The 21050-nt window shown below is 36.7% G+C and overlaps 1 protein-coding gene across 1 annotated transcript in view; it reads right to left on the reverse strand.

The window, feature by feature from the left end:
* The window catches only part of GPATCH8 (G-patch domain containing 8), an 85150-nt gene extending 70888 nt beyond the window's left edge, over positions 1–14262 (reverse strand). Inside the window, exon 1 of the mRNA XM_031468621.2 lies at positions 14151–14262. Coding sequence (XP_031324481.2) covers positions 14151–14195 — 45 coding nt within the window. The 5' untranslated portion in view covers positions 14196–14262. The remainder of the gene's footprint in view (positions 1–14150) is intronic.
* Positions 14263–21050: the final 6788 nt, after the last annotated feature.

Consider the following 21050-nt stretch of genomic DNA (forward strand, 5'->3'; position numbering starts at 1 on the left):
TGACCAGTGACTGCCAGGGCCTATAAACTGACATGGTGGCTATACTATGACGGTTTGCTAAAACTCGAACTATATACTAAAATGGGTTAGTTTCACTATATTTTAATTATACTTTGATTTTTTAAATAAAAAAGGTGGGAAAAGCCAATATTTCTACATTTCCCCCCTTAAAAATATTCCTTAAGCATTAAAAAAAGTTTAAATCCGGAGGAAAGGATATAGCTCAGTGGTAGAGTGCATGTTTAGCAAGCACCAGGTCCTGAGTTGAATCCCCAGTACCTCAATTGAAAAATAAATAACCAGAGGAGGGTATAGCTCAGTGATAGAGCACATGCTTACCATGCATGAGGTCCTGGGTTAAATCACTGATACCCCCATTAAAAAATAGGTAAATAAACCTAATTACCTCCCCCTCTAAAACATACCTAAATAAGTAACTAACTAAATAAATAACTTATTACCTCCCCCCAAAAAACAAACAAACAAACAAAAATAAATAAATAAATTTTTTTTAAATTTTAAGTTTAAATTCTATTCTACAAACACATTATACTGGTAGTTACATGAATCTACACGTCAAAATAAAAATATTACTGTATAAATTTTAAAATTAAAAATAAAACAAACTTCAAACAAGGTGTTGGTGGTATAGTGGTGAGCATAGCTGCCTTCCAAATATATGCACATATATGCATGACTGGGACATTGTGCTGTACCAGAAATTGACACACTGTAACTGACTATACTCCAATTTAAAAAAAAAAAAAAAAAAAAACCTAAAAACATACACAGACAGCTCTGGAATACTTAAGAGGCTGTTTCTAGAGGTTAACTCAGATCTGAATGCCTAAGAGACAAAAGATGAGAGGGAGGCTCTGTTTTTAACTGCTTGTGTTTTTTTTTCTTTAGAATTTTAATATATAGCCTAATTACTCAAATACCCTAACAGAAATCATATCATCTTGTGTTTATCTCTAGTTATTTAAAGTGAAAACTACATATATTTTTTAATCAATACCGCTATAAAGTAAATTTTAACCAAATGAACTTTTCAGTGAAACCAACAAATTTACACATTAAAAAGTAGAAGTATCCTGCTGGGTTTTTTTTCCCCCGATTCAGTCTAAATTAGAGATTGTTCAGAAAAGAAAGCTCAGAGAGAAACTCAATTTTAACAATGTACTCATGTGGTCTTGCCACATTTATAACAGCTATCTTTTGAGTACCTATATTTAGGTAAGTATCAGGCACTGTGTAGTTCACAGGCAATATCTCAGGTAATCCCCTCAAAGACCCAACAAGGTAGTTGTCATAGATTATTTCCATCTTCAGATGTGGAATTCAGAGGGTGTAAGAAACTTGCTAAAAGTTACTTAAATAGTAAATAAAGAAGCCCAAATTCCAAACCCTCTATAACTTTTAAGTTCATGCACTTTCTTCCTGTTATGCTACTTTGTGACTTTTTTCCCAGGAGGAAGAGGTAAGAGGGGGATCACTAGGAGAACAATATCACATTTTCCATAGCTATTACAAATTTAAAATGCAGATCACATTCACTGTGACATTTTCTAATATACTATTTTTAAAAGTAGAAACTAATGTCCAACAGGGGAAGCGTTTAATACTATTTTGTTAAAGCAACAATTAGGGAGTCATCACAAAAGTTTTAAAACTATATAGTAATATGTTACTAACTCAGGGAATTAAGAGAAGTCACTTCTCAACATTTATGAGTATCTGTTTGATTTGCCATAATAAAACAATTAGCTGCAACATTTAAAAAGTATAAGTGTTTATATTTTTTACTGTTTCAAAACTTACTCTTAAATTTTAGGAACCATGACACCAATTCATAAAGAATAAGAAACAACTATCAATAAAGTACTTTTCATACAAGAAAAACTATCAATACATCTTCCACCTCAGTTCTTTAAACCAGTTATTACCAATTCTAAGTCCTATTTTTATTGCAAATTTGCTGTTTGACCTCATACAAATCATGTTATATTTCTCATCCATTGTGTACTCACTTTAAAATGAAGAACTTGAAGTAGACACATTTCTTAGTCTAAAATGCCATGAATTTGCAGATTTGAACTGAATTAAATTTACCCTATAGAAAAAAAGGCTGACTCATTTAAAATTTGGTACTACAAAAACATAATTACCATCAATTTTTAGGGCAGTGAAATTATTCTGTATTTTGGTGGATACATGTCATTATACTACATTTGTCAAAACTACAGAACTATACCAAGAGTGAACCTTAGTGTAAACTCGGACCTTGGTTGATAATTATGTGCCAATGTTGGTTCACCTCTTGTAACAAATGTACCACTCTGGTGGGAGTTGTTGATGATTGCCCATGTGTGTGAAGAGGGGAATGGACATACGGGAACTCTGAAACTTCAGCTCAACCTTGCTGTGAACCTGAAACACTTGGTTTTGAGAAAGTTAAGTAGTTTAACTTTCACCCTTGAATACTTTTGTCCCTTCTGAATGCTCTATTAGAAGAGCAAAAAGAAGAGAAAAGGAAAGAATATAAAGTGTGATTTCAAACTCCTAGGTTACAAACTATGGTAGTAGTAGCAGTGGTGACGATAATGATACTACTTTATTTCTTGCCTCTCTCCCACACAAAATTTTTTTCAAGTCATTCTGATGAACTTATTAAGATCATTCTTTCCAAAAATAGTCAGTATGGCGTCTAATTATGTAAATGCCTCAACGGGGATTTGAAGAGAAGTATTTTTTTCTACTTTACCCTGCTTTCAAAACCTGGTTTTAGATCTCTCAAATCCCATTAGAATTAGCATGATATCATATAAACCAGGGTACTTTTAGAGCAAAAGGGAGAGCTAATCTTAATTATCCCAGTACAAGAAGCATAAACTAAACATACAGTCATCCTAGTGAAAATTCACAGATTGTACATTACAAACATTTCTAAAATTTGGTTTTAATGATGACTGCTTTAAACACTTATTCCATTGTCTAAATCAACTCTTCCTTTCTAAATATTACTTGCTTTCACAGTTGTAAGATAGCTTTTCATTTATGCTGATCAGAAATGTAAGTTCAAAAAGATCAGACTAAAAGCAATCTCATGTTTCTAAAAAAAAAAGTGTCAAGGATTTTTAAATGCACACACATGTACACATACACATCCAGCTGACTCTCTTTCAACTGCCTATTCCCTCAAAAAAAAAAAAAAAAAAAAGCATCAACGTGTGGTAGGTCTAATTACAAATGAATAGAACTTGACTGACCTGCATGTCATTAAAGCACACAGTAGCTCTAGTTCCTTACAGGTCAAGGATTCTGCTTCCAAACACACGACAAATGTGGAAACTTCTCTATTACAAATTTAGCTGTAGTGATCATTCAAATATAAATAGTGACAGGGGCTGCCCTAAATTTATCCATATAAATGGAATCTATTTTATTTGCTAACCAGTGCTGATTTTGGCAGTCACATAATCCGAAAGCTGTACCTTTCCCAGTGATTAACTATGTGGTAATTAACAGGGAAAATTAGAGTTAGAAAATCAGAGTTAGTTAATTAGAGGGACAATTCTTTAAAATATCACAGCCAACAGCCCATAATTTCAAATAGCAAAAGACAATATTTAAGACCCTAAAGCAGTGATAGTCTCTTTCATCTTCCTATGACTATGAAAATTTAATACAATTTCTAAAAAAAAATTTAATGAGAAATATCACTCATCATCAAAGTCAGCAGATCCAAAGTTTCTGATCTGAACAGTCAAATCAATTAACATGAGGATCATACAGACTAAAAATTTAAATCCTAACTTTCCCCATCAAGACTAGGTATGAACCAAGTCTGAAAGTTTTATCTTTGACAGTTTATTGCACCACTCATGCTAGCCCTTTTAGCTATTAAGCTGCTTACTGTAGACACTCCTGTCTCTGCTCCAAACCTCCCCAACCAAAATTCATCTTTTATACTGTATGTACCATTATTTTCTTAGAGACTGTCTAACGCCACTAAGTGGATATGAATTTGGACTTTCTAAATTCAAAACATATAATGATGCTGATTTCACCTGCCATGGAACCAGAATGGTATGTTTAGCAGATAGAGCCATATAAAATGACTGTATATTCCATCTATGAGCAAAACCAGTCCTCCTCTGTCAATTAAAAGAGAATTCATCTCTGTCTCCCTCTCTTCTACTCATTTCCAAATAAACAATTTCTAGTACTGTCTTAATTCAGAAAGAAAAAAATCTCAGGATGAAAAACCTATCCAAAAAGAAACAGACATTCTGGGGGATTACTGATGTCACTTTATTAGTATACTTATAAATTTATTTCAGTTCAGAAAGTAGACAGAAACACCACTGTGGTCAATTCCTCAAAAACCCCAGTTCTTCACTGCTGTTTTCACAATCATATAATCTGATTCCAATGACTTCCAGTATATTATCATAAAACCAAAGACACTAGAAATCAAATTTTTACTATCTGTCAGCTGTATAAGGCTGGACGGATTACCAAACCATTCTCTGGGCCTCGGCCTGTTTCCCAATGGTAAAGTCGAGATGATGACACCATAGTATTATTGCATAGGTTTTGAGATTTAAAGAGGCACAAAGTAATGAATTATTATTTTAAAACATTATTGAGGCCAGTCAGTAACCCAGAAGAATAAAGTCACTCATGAAATTTAACTATTTGTAAATTGGAAGGAAAGATAATTGGCTAAGCAATCTCAGCAAATATCTAAGAACCTGAAAACAGATTACACTGAGTCAAGGGTATAAGCATATCACACACTCATCTACAAATACATGTATATCTGTTTGACGTATCAAATTTTCTGGATAATTTGACTAGAACAAGAAAGGACAGGTTTCCAAAAAACAAAAACAAAAACCCACAACACTACACTGAAAAATGAATAACTTTAAAACCCCATAGGAGAAATCGACCCTTTTCAGAAATGCAGACAAAAATCAGCCAACAATTCTTGAGGCATTCAAAGAGATAGGGAGTCAATAGTTAAGAATTCCTCTGGGACCCATAGTAATGCTTATTATTTGTTTCACCACTGGCTGGTATGACAACTATCTATTCAGACATTTAACAAAAACTCTGCACTAGTCCACAGAAAAACAATGTGTGTGTATGTGTCATAGCTAAAAGACTGCTGTAATTATATACAATACATAATAAAGCAAGGTTTTAACTCTCCATAACACAACCTCCATGCTTGAAATATCCTTCAGCTGGTTTTATAAAATATCACAGAACTAATAGTTCAAGCTAGATAATCCACAGCATAGCAGGAAGCTGAGTCCCCAAGTCTGGACATTCTCCTCAGACTACTAAGCCTTTCCTTACTACATACTTGCCTCTACTTTACCATTAATTCAAACACTGGAGCAACTTCTAGATGCCAGACCCTGACTCAGTACTAGAAATGAATAAAATAAGAAAAGACTCTGCATTAAAGAAGTTCCATGTCTAGAGAGATGAGATAAATTACAAGTATACAATAGGAGAGGTAAAACAGCACAGCGATTAAAGGCTGAGACTAGTCCAAACTACCTGAAAGTTACCTCTTTAACTTGCTAGCTGTGTGAAATGGTTTAACTTTTTCATTTGTAAAGTAGGGATAATAATAGAACCTACCTTACTGGAGGATTACATGATATAATAATGCATACATCAATGCCTAACACAGTAAACACTCTGTACTGCCAGCTACTACTATTACTAATAAAAATGCTATAATTGAAATATGACCAAAGTGCTATGGGAGCGCAAAAAAATGAAGGAAGTAACTCTGCCTAGCGAAGTTATCAGATAACAGCAAATTGAGTCTTAAAGAATGAATAGTAGGAATTCCAGACAAGTAAGAGCATATGCAAAAACAAGAATAATGAAAGAGCCTAGCATGTCCAGATAACAACAGAAACTATAGGATAGCAGGACAGTGAAGGGGAAAGAAAAGAAATACATCTGTTAATATGGCACCAGATGCTTCAGAATCTTATAAGCCAAGTTAATGAGTTTGGATCTTACACTCGAAACAATCAGGTAAGAAAGGAAAAGTCACATCTTAGGACTGGAGAGATCAAGTTTCAAACCTGAGTTTACTAATTGCGTAGCCTCAACTTCTCAACTTTCTCTTCTGCAAATTGAAGGACACTACCACCTAGTTTGGACGCTTACTTGGATGAGATAAGTATCTCCAAAATGCCTTGGCACAGAGCTAAGCAATACTACTCAACAAATGGTAGCTGACAGTACCATCACAAGATATCACAGTAGTCAACTTTTGATGCTATAATGGTCAAGGATAACTTTTTGGTACCCTAATTTGACAGTATCCAGTAGCAGTAACACTCCTCTGCCACCTACTCTTTTACTGGAACAAATGAACAAAGTGGACTGACTTTTTAAAAATTTTTTTGTTGTTCTTTTATGATGCCATGCTAACAAACAGGCACTTAACAAATGTTTGGGAAATGGAATGAAATTTCTGGTAGCCCTATAAACAGCAAAAAGGCCAGCAAGAAGTCATGAACACTATAACTCAATTAAAAAATGTTAAAACAAAAACAAACAAAAAAACAAAAAACAAAACAAAACAAAAAAGAAGTCATGAACAACCAATTAAGCTTGTAACACTGAGACATTTCTGGGGAAAAAAATTTAATGATAAACATACCAACTATTTCCTACTAGTTAACTGGTAGAAAATGCTGCCATGTATTAAAAGAGAAATAACGCTTTGCATAATGAAGACAATTCCAACACTCATCTCCTTAAAAAGAGGCCAATCTATAAACCACAGCAGAAAGAATGCTACAAAAGAAATCAGAAGATTAAAGTTTAAAACTCAGCTCTGTATTTTCAAATACTTAATTTATCCTCAGTTTCTGCATCTATAAAAGAGTTACTACCTATTCTATTTACCTTGCTGAGTTACTGGAAGAATTAGACAAGAATGTACGCAATGGCACTTATTAAATCATGACAGTATGCAACTACACAATATTACCATTCTAACATCCAGGTTAGATGATTTTACAACATCCTGGGACCTCCATTCCCTAACTTCCTTTCCTATAATGATCTTGTCCTCCATCCTACCTTAGTCATTTCACTTTCATGGTCATTACCAATTATTGCAACCCTTCCATAATCTCTACTTCAAACATTGTGCTCTCCAGCCACAACCTTCTGTCTTTCCAGCTCATTCCCTCTACTACCTCCATTCCTACAACTCTTAAACCCTATCAGAACCTACAATCCATTGATCCAACTTTTCTCTCTACCTCCCACCCCAAAAGTTCTCTTATCTCCCTACCAAGCTTAAAAAATCACATAGCCCATTATACAATCACTGCCTTGTATGTGTCCTACTCCTCTGCCACCACTCACATTTATTCTGTTTAGTGGAGACTGGTTATCAAAGCTTTAACTGTATGTATAGCATATCTAACACAACTGTAGCTAAATCAATTGGAAGATCTCTACTCCCATGCTTACACGCCTTAAAATAGCTAGTACATGCCTACTTAGAGCATTAAAACAAAACTTACTTTTATAGCCCTAGCTTTCACTTTCTCCCTACTCCCAATGGCTAATTCATTGTCCTAAAAGACCCAGTTCTGTTAGTTCCACTTCTATACTTTTCCCTGGCTATTTTCTCCCATTCTTTTCCTTTGCAAGGATGCAATCCACCTTTCAAGATCCAGTTTAAATGCTAAGTTCTTCATAAAGGTCCACCTAATCATCCTACCTTAAGGTTTCTCACCTTTCCTTGGGGTTTTGCATTTATTGACTATAATACTATTCATCTGATAATCATGCTGGTCCTATGTTTAATAAATTAAATATTATTTTTGTTATCTCTCCAGCTAGAATAGCTTTTCGAAAAAGACCATTCTTCACCAACTTCCCCCACAGACATACTCATACATACTTCTTAGTACAACCACTATTCAAATTTTGTTTTATTTAACAATCTTTTCATAAATTAGCTTACAGTCTTAAAAAGAGCTCAAAGTAAATATATCCCTTGGTATCTCTTGTGCAGATGATATCCTAAAGTAATATTAAAACAATTAAATTTTCTACCACTTCTGCCCCTTCTTGAAAAATACCTCATAATTTTACTCATAGCTTTACTTGTACCAACAAGAGAAGTTACTGACATTACAGCACATAATCCACAAGCATCAGCTTTAGTTTCTTCTATAGTCAAGACCTATAGTATCAAATTAATTTCTTGATTTTTCCAGTACTGACTATAAAAAGGGTGAAAAATTAATCTGCTCTTCCCTCTTCAACTCTGGATAGTTACATGAACCATGAGATATGAGTACTGACTTTTCCAACAATCATTATTTAAAATGTCAGAGCAAAACATGATCAATGACTTTTCTCTATTACAACTTTAAACCTAGACAGCTGTTTTGATTTCGATCCTATAAAACAGAGATAAACTGAAATTCCTCTTTGAAATCAATGTAATTGCCAGAGTGGCAAGGATGACAAAAAAATAACTGGAACCTCATGAGATGAGAGCAAATGTAGTATTACAAAAATAACTTTCCGGTTGCTTGAGAAACACACAACACAAGATTTATCTTACCTTAACAATGCCAGTAAAAAGAAGAATTAAGGCAAATAACAAGCAACTCCCATTTTTGACCCTAACTTTAACTTCTTACTATCTATAGGGCTTATTAAAATATGTGCTACTAAACTATGTACAAGGCCAAAGCAACTTTAGCTACTTTTTCTTCCATACATTCCTAAATTAGGTATAAAATACTCAATGTATGTTAAATTCCAAAGAAATCATTTTGTACAAGCGTGACAATACAATATATTCTGTCTTTTGGCCTGGGTATAGTTAATTTTTTAACTATGCACTGATTAATACAATTATGCACATTTGGTTTGACTTTCACAGTTAAATGGACAATTCACTTTTTATAACTGGAAAATCATTACAACATCTTCTGGTATTCACTGCAATATCAATCAATGACTTCTTTCAGTATTTGTGATGGTCATTTGTAATTCCTTTGGTAATTGCCATGAGTCAGCTTTCACTTAACACTAAATGGCAATGCTAATAAGAAAAGAGAATGCCAGACATACAAGCAAGTAGTAAGTTGCTTCAGGGAAGGAATTTTAAGAGAATTCAAGAACTGGATGTCTACCTCAAGATGGAATCCATTTTCATTAATAAAGTATTAGACTTATTAAGTAACAAGAACAAAGATGAAACCTCTACATAGGTTTCAAATCTATAATTCAAGATCTCATGAACTTCTGCTACACCTTTTCAGAAAATAATAACCTTGACCATATCAAGACAACAGACTGTCCTTTTTTCATTTTATCATGTACCCAAATAGACTGAATTTATATGGAAATTATCTCAGCAATGAAGTAGTACAATCAGGATAACTAATTATATATATGTGTTTAAAATTTTTTTTAAGTCACAAATTTTAGTTCTGGTTATGTAACTTATAGAAACCTGAGAAAATGGGATAAAACAATTCCTCTGCAGTATTTTAATAATAATTCTGTAATATCTATAGAATAAAAAGAAAGAATACAACAGGGGCATCTGTTTTCTCATAATTTTGATAGTACTCAGCCTAATGATATATTTGTCTAGATCTGTTTCTTCTTGGTCTCCCATGCCTACTCTAAAAACAAATAAATAAGGACAACATCACACGAAGCCCTATGATCATCACAGTTCCTGCCAACGCCATCCTCCCTTCAGTGCAACTTATCTTCCTCTATGATGTTATTCCTTGATATGTCTCATGTTTTTAAGTGCCTTTTGCCTTAAATATATACTTTCTACCCTTCAAATCACCACCAGGGAGACTTCCTTTATGCTGACCTTAATTTGGTCACTCTCGATCTATTGAGAATATACTAACCAATAATTCTGCATTTGCTAATATCGTGCAGATATTAGATATTAGCAAATCTAATATTCATTCATCATCAGTATTCTGAAATTTGTACAGCCTTGCTTCCAATTCTTTCTATCTATCATAATATGTATGGGAAAGGAAACAATGATTTTGCATGTTTCAGTATCCCATGCAAAGCTGACACTGATTTTCACAGCTAGTGACAACTCTCTCAGATGACAGGAGAGAAACCCAGGAAACAGAGATTAGAACACTTGCCCATGTGTCATCTCTGGCATGCCTGCATTAGAATGCCAACTCTATTATACAGTACCACACAGAAAATATTCTAATATACTTCTGTGGCCTAAGTATTTTAAAACTGTAAACCTTCCTTAATGGTTTTAATTAAAAGTGATCTGAAGGTCACATCTGGTATCATATATGAAACACAAAAAGGAATCCTACAAACATACCATTTAAAAGTAATATATGACTTGCTTACTGCTATGTCCCATTACAATTATTATACAGGGTGTAAGAAGTTCTCCGATAATCTTTACATTTTTATTATGACCTTTAAGATAGTGTTTCTCATTACCACTCACTGGTCTATTCTTGTAGCTCCTGTTCATTAGAAATGGGAATACATTCAGAACAAGAAGAGGCTACTTTAAATCATCAGTCCTCTGCAGGTACACAAACTGAAGAACATTCCTCACTAGCATTCAGCTGCATCACCATTATTAGCTGCGCAACCACTAAATGCTAAGCAATGTGTATCTTAACACCTTATAGTTGTACATCACTGTACAAATAATACTTTCTTTATTGAACCTGTAATTCAAAAATGTTGAATATGTCTATATTGTAAATTATACTAGATTATTTTCCATTAGTTTATGTAACATTTCAATCTGTGAACAAATATGCCTTAATTTGGTAAATGGAGGTAGAAGCCATGTCTCATTCAGAAATTAAGGTCAGATTCTTAAAGGAGTAGCTAAAACATTTAAAAAAATAAATACATCAGCCTAAATCACAAAGACTTCCAACGATAAAATTCCACTTAAAAGGAGTACACAAAAGAATAACTGAATTAAAATAACAGTTAACAATATATCCTCTATGACACAGTGTAACTTATCACTGTCAGAAGCCTCCCTAGAAGCCCTTGGGAGACCAAAAAGAAACAATATGGACAAAACAGAAGAGTAAAAATTGTAAGTGTATTAACCTTTCTAAAAGCTCATTTATTCTTTGTGACCTATAAGTTTATCCTTCATCCATGATGACTTAGTTATATAAAATATATAACTGCCAGTAGAGATAATGGTCACAAGCACAGGTTCAAAAGTCAAAAAGCCAGAGTCTGAATCCAGGTTCTGCTATTTACCAGCTGTGTATACTTGGCAGGTTACTTAATTATCTGTTTCTTGGCTGCCTCATTTGAAAATGGGAGTAACAGTATCTACCTCAAAGAGTTATTGTAAAGATTATGAGATAATATATGTAAAGCCCATAGAATAGTACCTGTTTATTATTAAAATAAAGTTACCAAATGTTTTTAAATGTATGTCCCTGATAATGATTACTCTTCATATTCACAAGTGCTTCAAGGAGCATACTAGTTAAGCTCCTCACTGTATTATTCAAAACACCTTTGAAACTCTAAGTTCACAAAATCTAGTAGTGAACCCACCTCTGACTCCACATGAAGTTCAAGAATTCAACATTCAGGGGTAGGGTATAGCTCAGTGGTAGTGTGTGTGTCTAGCATGCACAAGGTCCTGGGTTCAATCCCCAGTATCTCCAACAAAAATAAAAAAATAAGATAAATAAACAAATCTAATTGTCTCCCCCCTAAAAAATAGGCAAAAAATTTAAGTTCAATATTCAAACTCCTTAAAATTTGCACTTAACAGTAAATTGGTAAAGAGTGAAATACAATTCTAAATTATCTTGCCAAATTAAAGGCAAAGAAAATTACAGTCATCTAGAACTTACCAGAAAAGGTGCACACAAAAATTTCCAGTGCTATATAAGAAGATCTGTTTAAAGCAACAGGATCTATGCACTGTTCGGAAACCTACTTTGGATTTGTTTTCAAGTGTACTCAGCAGCTTCACCTCATTTATCACTTAAAACCTTAAAAGGAGGCCACAGTTAATTATGAATAACCTGACCTTGAACAATGTTTCAGATATACTACATGCAGCAGCATCCTATTACATTTTTCTCTCCAATAACTTTCAATCTTTTTCCCGTTTTATTAAAACATCCAGAAAAAAATAGTACTTTTAAGTATTTTTAAATTAATGAGTTTTAGAAATGTTAGCACAGTAATTTACTGAACTTTTAATATCCGGTAATTGTCTAAAAGGTTTTCATTACCAATACCCTATTTACTCATAATGCTGGGACATCTGAATTTAAAAAACATTTACCTGGCTAATCCAATACAGAAGGAATCCAATAAAATATATGTAGCATATTCAAAGGACCACCAAGCAACCAAAAGCAGGTCTTACATAAACCCAACTAAAGCATAAGAAAAGAAAGTCATCTTACTTGAAAAAGTAGAGGCTTTCTCAAATTTTTCAGGTGATTTTTTTCATACTCTGATATCCAGTTTTAAAAATCTTTCAAGGCCCTGCAAATCCTTTTTGTTTAAGACTGCTGAAATCCTGTGACTGACAGTTTCCCTCAAAACTTGTCCATATTATCTTATTCTCAATTTTTTAAGTGACCTTCAAGCACCTGAGGGTTTGGGTTATCAACATATCCTTTAAAAAACTACCGATAAAACCCACACATCTTGCAGACTACTCATGTGTTACAGTGCTCCCTAAAAAAACACCTTTCCGAGGGATCAAATGGCTAATATGAACTGCTTCAAAGTTCCCCAGACCTGCGTTATATCCTTAAACACGCTGAGATCCTGTATTGTGCTGCAGCTATACAGCAGGCGCATGATCACAAGGCTTTTCAACAGCTTCCAGATCCCTTACTGCCGCAAAACTTCTCATAAGCGTTCAATGCACTAGAGTGTTAACAACGTTGGTTAAACTGCTTTACCTGTTTATTTACCCACCCAACCATCTCGGGGAATTCAAACCCTTCAAACTGCTTTCCGAAACCTATCTATAGTATTTCCACGTTACTCTGAGAAAGATCTGTAGCGGGATAAAAACTTGAGTTCTGATGTTCATCCCCTGACCCAAACTACTGTTGCCAGGATATGCGGTAGTAATGCAGTGGTTTCTGTGACACTCTGAGGATGTATTTTACCATAGAAATAGCCAATCTCTATAAAATCCCTTTTAGACGCCGAGACTTCTGTGGTAACAATGCTCAACAGGAAGGTATTTGAAACAGCTGAAAGACGTGTTGTTCTAATTTGGCCTTTATTTTTTCCCCAATAATGCTTGTCACGGCAAGGACATTTTTCCATTAAATATTTGAAACTGAAGAAAGAAAAATTAAGCTTTTGGTACTAGTCATCACGTGCTTGTAAAGTCCATTATCATGACGCTTCTTACAAATCTCTCGAGGTAGGATTTGAGGCTAAGCTTACATTGACCATAGGTAGTCCTGTAACTTACTGTTTTCCAAGCCCAATTAACGGCCTAATGACAATAGCAACATTTACGCCCGGGGAAATCTCAATGCTTGACTACCAAGAAGGCGTCTGATAATTAAAGCCCCCTTTTCCGGGTGAGGAAATGGAAAAATAGACAATAAAGGGATTTACTTGTTACAGTGAGGAAAGAGGGAAGAGGACCCCAACAAGAGCCGTGCGAGCAAAATCCAGGGGTTTGGAAGCCCTGGTCTCAACAACACTCGCCCCAAGCCCTCCCACCCCACCCCAACCCCCCTTTCCCCTGGGAGCCAGCCCGGCGCCTGTACACGCTGGGCACACCCGAAGGCAGCACACCCCACACTCAGCGGCCAGGCTGGGGTTCCGAAACCCGCAGGCCGAACGGGCCGAAGCTGCAAACCCGGTGGACTGAGTTAAAAGAGGTAAGAGAATACGGGGTGAGAGAAGATGCGGCCTCCCCTCACGCTGAAAGGCCCCTTGAGGAACTGGAGGCAGGAAAAAGGGCAGTCGGTTCGGAAGCCGGAGCAGAGCCCGGAGGGAAAGAGAGCTGGAAGCGGGGAATAAGGAGGTTCCGGTTCGGCCAGGGCCTTCCCCGGATCCTCGGCGACGCCCGTGTTTACCTGAAAGTCTCGGTCCTCGTTGAAGCGGGAGAAGCGATCCGCCATTTTGCCGCCTTCACTCCTCGCAGGACGACGCTCCCCGGTTCGCTCCTTCCCTCCCGCGACACCCGCCCCCTCGCTCCCCTCCCCTGTTCCCCGCCTCCTCCCACGCCCACCCGCGCGCGCAGGCGAGGGAGGGAGGAAGCGAGAATGCGCGTCCCTACCAGAGCCCTGCCGGCGCAGGCGCCTTTTTGCCCGAGAGGCGGAACCTTCCCTCACATCCCCACTTCGCGCGCGACCCAGAGAGACCCCGGCGGCCGCGCACGCGCACTAGGGCCAAAGGGCTACAAGCGCTTCCGGAGAGAAAGGTCGCGAGAGGGCGCTGCTCGCCTGGAGCTGGATGTTTTCCACCTGTTTACTTCTCCCAGTAAGATACCTTTTTGCCTTCTTGCTTCTCTGAGTATGCGGAAGGCTATCCTCCGCTTTATTCACCAAATAGCAGCATAATATAGTGGCTGAAAGCGCGGCTTTTGGAGCCAGACTGCTTAATTTCTTATCCAGGTTCACCCTGAGGATTAAACAGCGAACAAGACAGGAAAGATCCCTTCTCTCATAGGACTTAGATTCCAGTGGAGAAAATCAGATGAACAATAAAATAATTACGTAATTTTAAAAATTAATGAGTACTGCAAAAAAACCCAAAACTGGGTGCAGTTGTGAGAGGAACGCCCTCTTAAACGACCTTTGACCCAAGGAACAGCAAGGGGCCGGCAGCCTTGGGGCAGAGGGAACATTAGACTCAAAGGGTCAATGACTGCTAATAACCTGGCATTTTCAAGCGATCATTGAGAGAAATACTTGTCAAGAGACCAAAGTTGATCCAAATCAACTGCAGCTCTTCGTGCTTCAGTTTCCTTTTTAAAAATAAGGAAATTGAATTTAGTAATCTCTACTGCCCCTGCCCAGCGCTGACTTTGTGTGGATTATGAATAAGATTTTTCTATCCTTTGACCTTTTTGAGCACCCCACCCAGTCCCCCAGCTCCCTTAGCCAAAATACATAAAACACATAGGAGAGGTAGTAGGACTTCCCTGCTTTTGAAAAGAATAATTGACAGAAATCACACGATGGAAAAAATGGCTCTTATCCTACCCTGAGAGAGTCAAATAGAGTATAATTTTTTGGAGGAAGGGTATCTTCTCTATTCCTTTGTTATCCTCTGCTTCACCCAACCCCCAGTCCAAGCAGAGTACAGTTCTAAGCAGTGAAGTGAGCTCCCTGTCTAAGGCAAGGCAGAACACACAGAATTTAAACGTTGTGAAGGGATTTGAGGGTAAACGTGGCAGATTGAATCCCATGGATACACATGACAAGTTTACCTTTTCTCCCTCTCCCATCCCCACTGAGATGATGGTAAAAGGATGAGAAGAGCTTTTTCCTTAATGATTGCAATAGCTGCTAAGTGTTCTGCTTTCACCTTGACCCCCTACACTCTTCAGACTATGATGATCCTGTTAAAAAGTCAATCCGATCACATCAGTCCCCTGCTTCAACTCTCCAGTGGCTTTCCCTGTCATTCACAGTAAAATCTACCAATCGTCACCTCCCCTCTCAGACCTCATTTTCCTCTCTGCCCTCTGCTTCCCTCCTCTCTGAAAACACCTCCTGGCTAAGCCTTAATCCTGTGGGCTTTCTCCTGCCTCAGACTGCCCCATTTAGGGGCTAATGTATATGCTTTTTTTCTGCCTATCATTTTTTCCTAGATACCCACCCACGTGGCTTGCCCCCTCACCTTCTGGTCTTTATTCAAGTGTTAGTTTCTCAGTAAGATCTTCCCTTGATCACTCTATTTAAAATTACGGAGTCCTGTATTCTGAACTCCCTAGCCTCTTTCCCTCGTTTTGCTTTTCTCCATAGTACTTATCACTTTCTAATATGTAATGTAAACTCAATGAGAGCAGGAATTTTTCTCAATTTTGTTCCCTTCAGTATCCACAGCACCTAGAATAATGAATGGCACATTAAATAGGCATTAAATAAAGATTTGTTGAATGGGTGACATAGGAAAGAACAGATGAGAAAGTGTGAAGATCAATCCAACATCTGAATAAGGAACAATATAATCAGTAATCCTACTGTATAAGGTGGCTTAACTGTGAACAATATTTACAATCATAATAATATAATAACTGAATATTAATCTAACAAAAGTGTCTTGTAAAAGTATGTTGTGAGGATGTGGGAAAGGAAAAGGGAGATAGCTTGATAGATTTAGATCTTCCTGTTGATCTAAAATAATAAAATAGCCAGTTTTTTTTTAACTAGCAAAATGAATTTATTCAGGAGTAGGAAAGAATTGTAATTCAGGACAAGCAACTACAGCAAACCCCATGCAAGTCCTGTAAAGCAAAGGAAAGGAAATCCTTTTGTAGAGGAGGAGGAGAGGTTGGGAGGGGCTGTTAAAAACAGAAAGTCCACCCAAGGAAACTGGGAATTGAAAATATAGTGACTTTTCACTGGCTGAGCTATGACAGTCTCTCATTGGCTGTGCTGTTGCCAGGCAAGGAGAAAATCTTTCTTCCTCCTGCTGGTGGTAGTAGTGTCACTTCCTGCCAGAGGTACAGGGTTCATCTCTTCCTGTTGGGATCTGTGTTCATGTGGAGCGGTATGCGAGTGAGAGCACCCTTTCTGGGCTCCAGACTCCATTTTAGTGAGGTTTCCCTTTCTTAATTTTCACACATTGAATCTCAATATCATCAAAATAGCTTATAGCATAATTATCTTCTTTGGGTAGATGAAGAAGCAAGGCTCAGAGAGGTCAAATCATTTGTTCTTGGTCACACAGCTAATAAGATGCAAACATGTGCTGCTCATCCCTGCCCACCGAGAGGAAAGATAGAAACTTAAGTGTGAGACTTGGGATGGAATTAAGGCAGTGGGGGAAAGGGGGTTATGGTATTCACAACACCCAAAGGCATTCAAATGCAATTCAAAGGAAAAAAAGACAACACTGCTGGCCATAGGACTCCCCTAGGGTAGTGACCAATGCTAGACTAGCTTCCTGGAATGCTTTAGGCTAATCATTACTTTATTCATCAAATATTTATCCTGTGCCTAGTCCAAAGCAGCCCTGTCCTAGGTGCTGGAGATACGGAGCTGAGAATGGCAGGAAATGTCCTTCACTGAGTTTATGTTCAGGCCATGGGGAGAAGGCGGGGAGAGACAGACAATACACAAGTAAACAATTGAGATCATTTCAGATATGGCCAGGTGCTGGGAAGATAATAACACCCCGTGCTGTCATAGAGAGGAACTGGGTGAGGCTACTTTAAATTCAGTGACAGTCAGATGATACCTCGGATGAGGTGACATTTGAGCTAAGAGTTGGCTTCTATAAACTGGGGCAGACAGTTCCAGGCAGAGGCAGGGCCGGTGGCACAAAGATCTGTATTCAGAAGGACTCCATGCTTGGTTTAATGCTCCGCTGTCACATCTTGAGAGTCTTAATAATTTTTTAACAAGAGGCCCACATTTTCATTTTTCACAGGGCCCTACATATTATGTAGCCAGTCCCAGTTGGAGGTACTGCAAGAAGTGGGGGAAGAGGTTTTAGAGGTGAAGTGGAAAGGGAGGCAGGGACCATCTTACCTGGGAGGACCTTGAAGTCACTGCAAGGAGCTGGAGCTTATTCCACACAGGAGGGAAATCTTTGACAGATTTGGAGAAGAGGGGCAATGTGACCCTATTTACATTTTCAGGAGATCCATCACTGCATGTATGGAATACGGATTTTAAGAGAACAAGAATGGAAGTGAGAACAAATATGCAGTAAATTCCATGAGAGATGATAGATGGTGACAGCCTAGACTAAGATGGTGGCAATAGAGATGGAGAGAAGGCAATTTAAGATAATTTTGAAGAAGTACTGGCAAGAAGAAAATGGATTAGATGCTGGGGGTAAGAAAAAGACAGAATCAAGAATGGCTTTCAGGTTCCTGGTGTGAGTAACCAGGTGGAATATGGAGTCATTTGCTGAGATTGGGAAGGTTGTGTGGATGGCAGACAAATTTGGAGGGTGTCATGAGATGCATTTTGGATATGCTAAGTCTGAGATGTCTCTGAGAGTTTAAATGGAGATGAAAAGAAATCAATTGTCTATGTGGATCTTGAGTTTAGAGGAGATTCTCAAAATGGGGTTTAGAATAACATAGGAGTGCTATTTAAAATGCAGATTACAGTGCTCTGCCCCAGTTCTGCCAAATCAGAAAACTACCCTCATCCCTCAAAACCTGATGACCATGAAAATTTGAGGCCAACTGCTCTGTTTCTGTGAGGCAAGGGGCCATGGCATCCACCTTCCTTCTGCAGAGTATTCACGCTGTGTGACAAAGTAGTCACTTCGGGAGACTTATTGAGTATTTAACCTATGAATGACCTGTGCTAGGACATTAATGATAATGGCCCATGACCCCCAGGAGCACCCAAACTTTGTGGGAGACAGACATGATTTAGATATGATTCTTTAAGGTCCAGGGTCAGGTGTTGGGATAGGAAGGAGACTGTATGGGGCATAGTGTGGGTTCAGAGGTGTGACTCAGAAGAGATCAACTCTTTTTAATAGGAGAAAGCATAATAGAACATGATGTCTGGAATAGATATTTTTCCTATTTTATTCTTTTCAAATTTATTTATTTTTCCACGTATCAACATGATTTTACCTAAATGTATGAGTATAATCTTCCAAAAAATTTTTAAAGCAGTCTTCTGTTTTAAAAACTACTTGACTTTTCTTCTTCTTCTTCCCCAACCAGGAAAACCACATTTACAACTCACTCTGTATTCACTCATTTTGAAAAAATGCTCATATAATTTTATACACACATATATATACATGTATGTGAAATATTTTTGTTGCTAGTTTTACAAAAAAAGGATCATAATACTCACACTCTTCTGCATCTTGCTTTTCTTACTCAATTATACCTCATGAGGATCCCTCCAAGGCAATCGGTACAGCTCTCATTCTTTTTAAATATTGTATAATGTTGCACTGTATGGCTGTGTCACCATTTATTTAACCACACGCTGATGGGCATTCACTGTTTCCAGTGTCTGCCATTAATGCTACACTGAGCATCCTTGTACACTTGTCCCTATGTCTGGTTTTATTTCCATGGGATAAATTCCCAAGAATGGGATTGCTCAGTGAAAGAGTAGAAGTGTTTTCACACACACATGCGCACACACACATGACACCTCAATGGAATATTATGCAGCATGAGAAGATAGAAATCTTGTCATTTGTGACAACATAAATGGACCTTGAGGGCATTATGCTAAGTGAAATAAGTCAGACAGAGAAAGACAAATATTGTATATGTGGAATATAAAAAGCAAAACAAAACAAAAACAAACAAAAATGGAACTCATAGATTTAGAGAACAGATTGGTGGTTGCTGGCAGGTGGGGGTGGGCACAAAATGCATAAAAGGGGTCAAAAGGTACAAACTTCCAGTTATAAAATATATAAGCCCTGGGGATGTAATATGCAGCATAGTGACTATAGTTAGTAATACTGTATTGTATATTTGAAAGGTGCTAAGGGAGTAAACCTTAGAAGTTCTCATCACAAGAAAAAACAAATTTAAATGTGGTGATTTATGTTAACTAGATTTATTGTGGTGATTACTTCACAATATATACAAATATCAAATCATTATGTTATACATCTGAAACTAATATAATGTTATATGTCAATTTTATCTCAATTTTACAAGATTAAAAATGGTCAACATTAAGAGGTACAAGCTACTATGTATAAAACAAATAAGCTACAAGGATATATTACAGCACAGGGAATATAGCCAATATTTTATAATAGCTTTAAACGGAATATAATATATAAAAGTATTAAATCATTATGTTTGTACACCTGAAACTAATATTGTAAATCAACTGTACTTCAATTAAGAAAAAGAAAGTTAAAAAAAAATAGAGAAGTGTTTTAAATTTAATAGATGTTGCCCAGTTATTCTCCAGAAAGGCTGCACCACCCCCTTTTCTCAACGGTATCCAGCAGCACCCAAGAGTGCACCTTTCTCCATATTCCTACCAGGAAGTGATGACTTGGTTCTCTTTGATTTTTTCAGTCTGGTGGGTATAAACTGACATCCTATTGTTACTTGATTTTGCACTTCCCTGTCTACTTGTGAATTTCAGCCTTTTTTGTATTATTTATTGTTCTTCCATGAATTGCCTGTTCACAGCCTTGCCTTTTTTTTACGAGGTTGTCTTTTTCTTATCAATTTATAAGATCTTTTTCTTTAGTAGAGCTGTTAACCCATGATTTGCCATCTGTATTACAATTTTTTTCTAAAGCTACAGTTAATCTAACAACTGTATTTTTGTTCCATTTTTTCCATTTTCCATCCAAAAAACAGTTTAAACTTTTTTCCAGTTTTATTGAGATGTAATTGATGTATAACATTGTGTAAGTTTAAGGTGTACAGCATGATCATCTGATATATGTATATATTGCAAAATGATTGTTTTAACGTATGTAGTCAAAAATTTGGAGCTATAATTGACATATAACGTTGTATACGTTTAAAATGTACAATGCATTGGTTTGATATGTTTATATATTGCAATATGATTACTACAGTTGTGTTAGCTAATACCTCTATTGTCACATATTTATCATTTTTTTTTGTGTGTTGAGAACAGTTAAGATTTAGTCTCACAGCAATTTTGACGTTTATAATACAGTATTGTTGACTATAATCATTATGGTGTGCATTAGATCTCCAGAACTTACTTATCTACTAGTTGTAAGATGAATTTATTTTTCACATTTAAAATTTTAATCCATCTAAATTCTTTTTTGTATATGGTATAAAGTAAAGCTCTAGTTTTATTTTC

This window comes from Camelus dromedarius, chromosome 16, assembly GCF_036321535.1.
Source record: "Camelus dromedarius isolate mCamDro1 chromosome 16, mCamDro1.pat, whole genome shotgun sequence".
NCBI classification, from domain to species: domain Eukaryota; kingdom Metazoa; phylum Chordata; class Mammalia; order Artiodactyla; family Camelidae; genus Camelus; species Camelus dromedarius.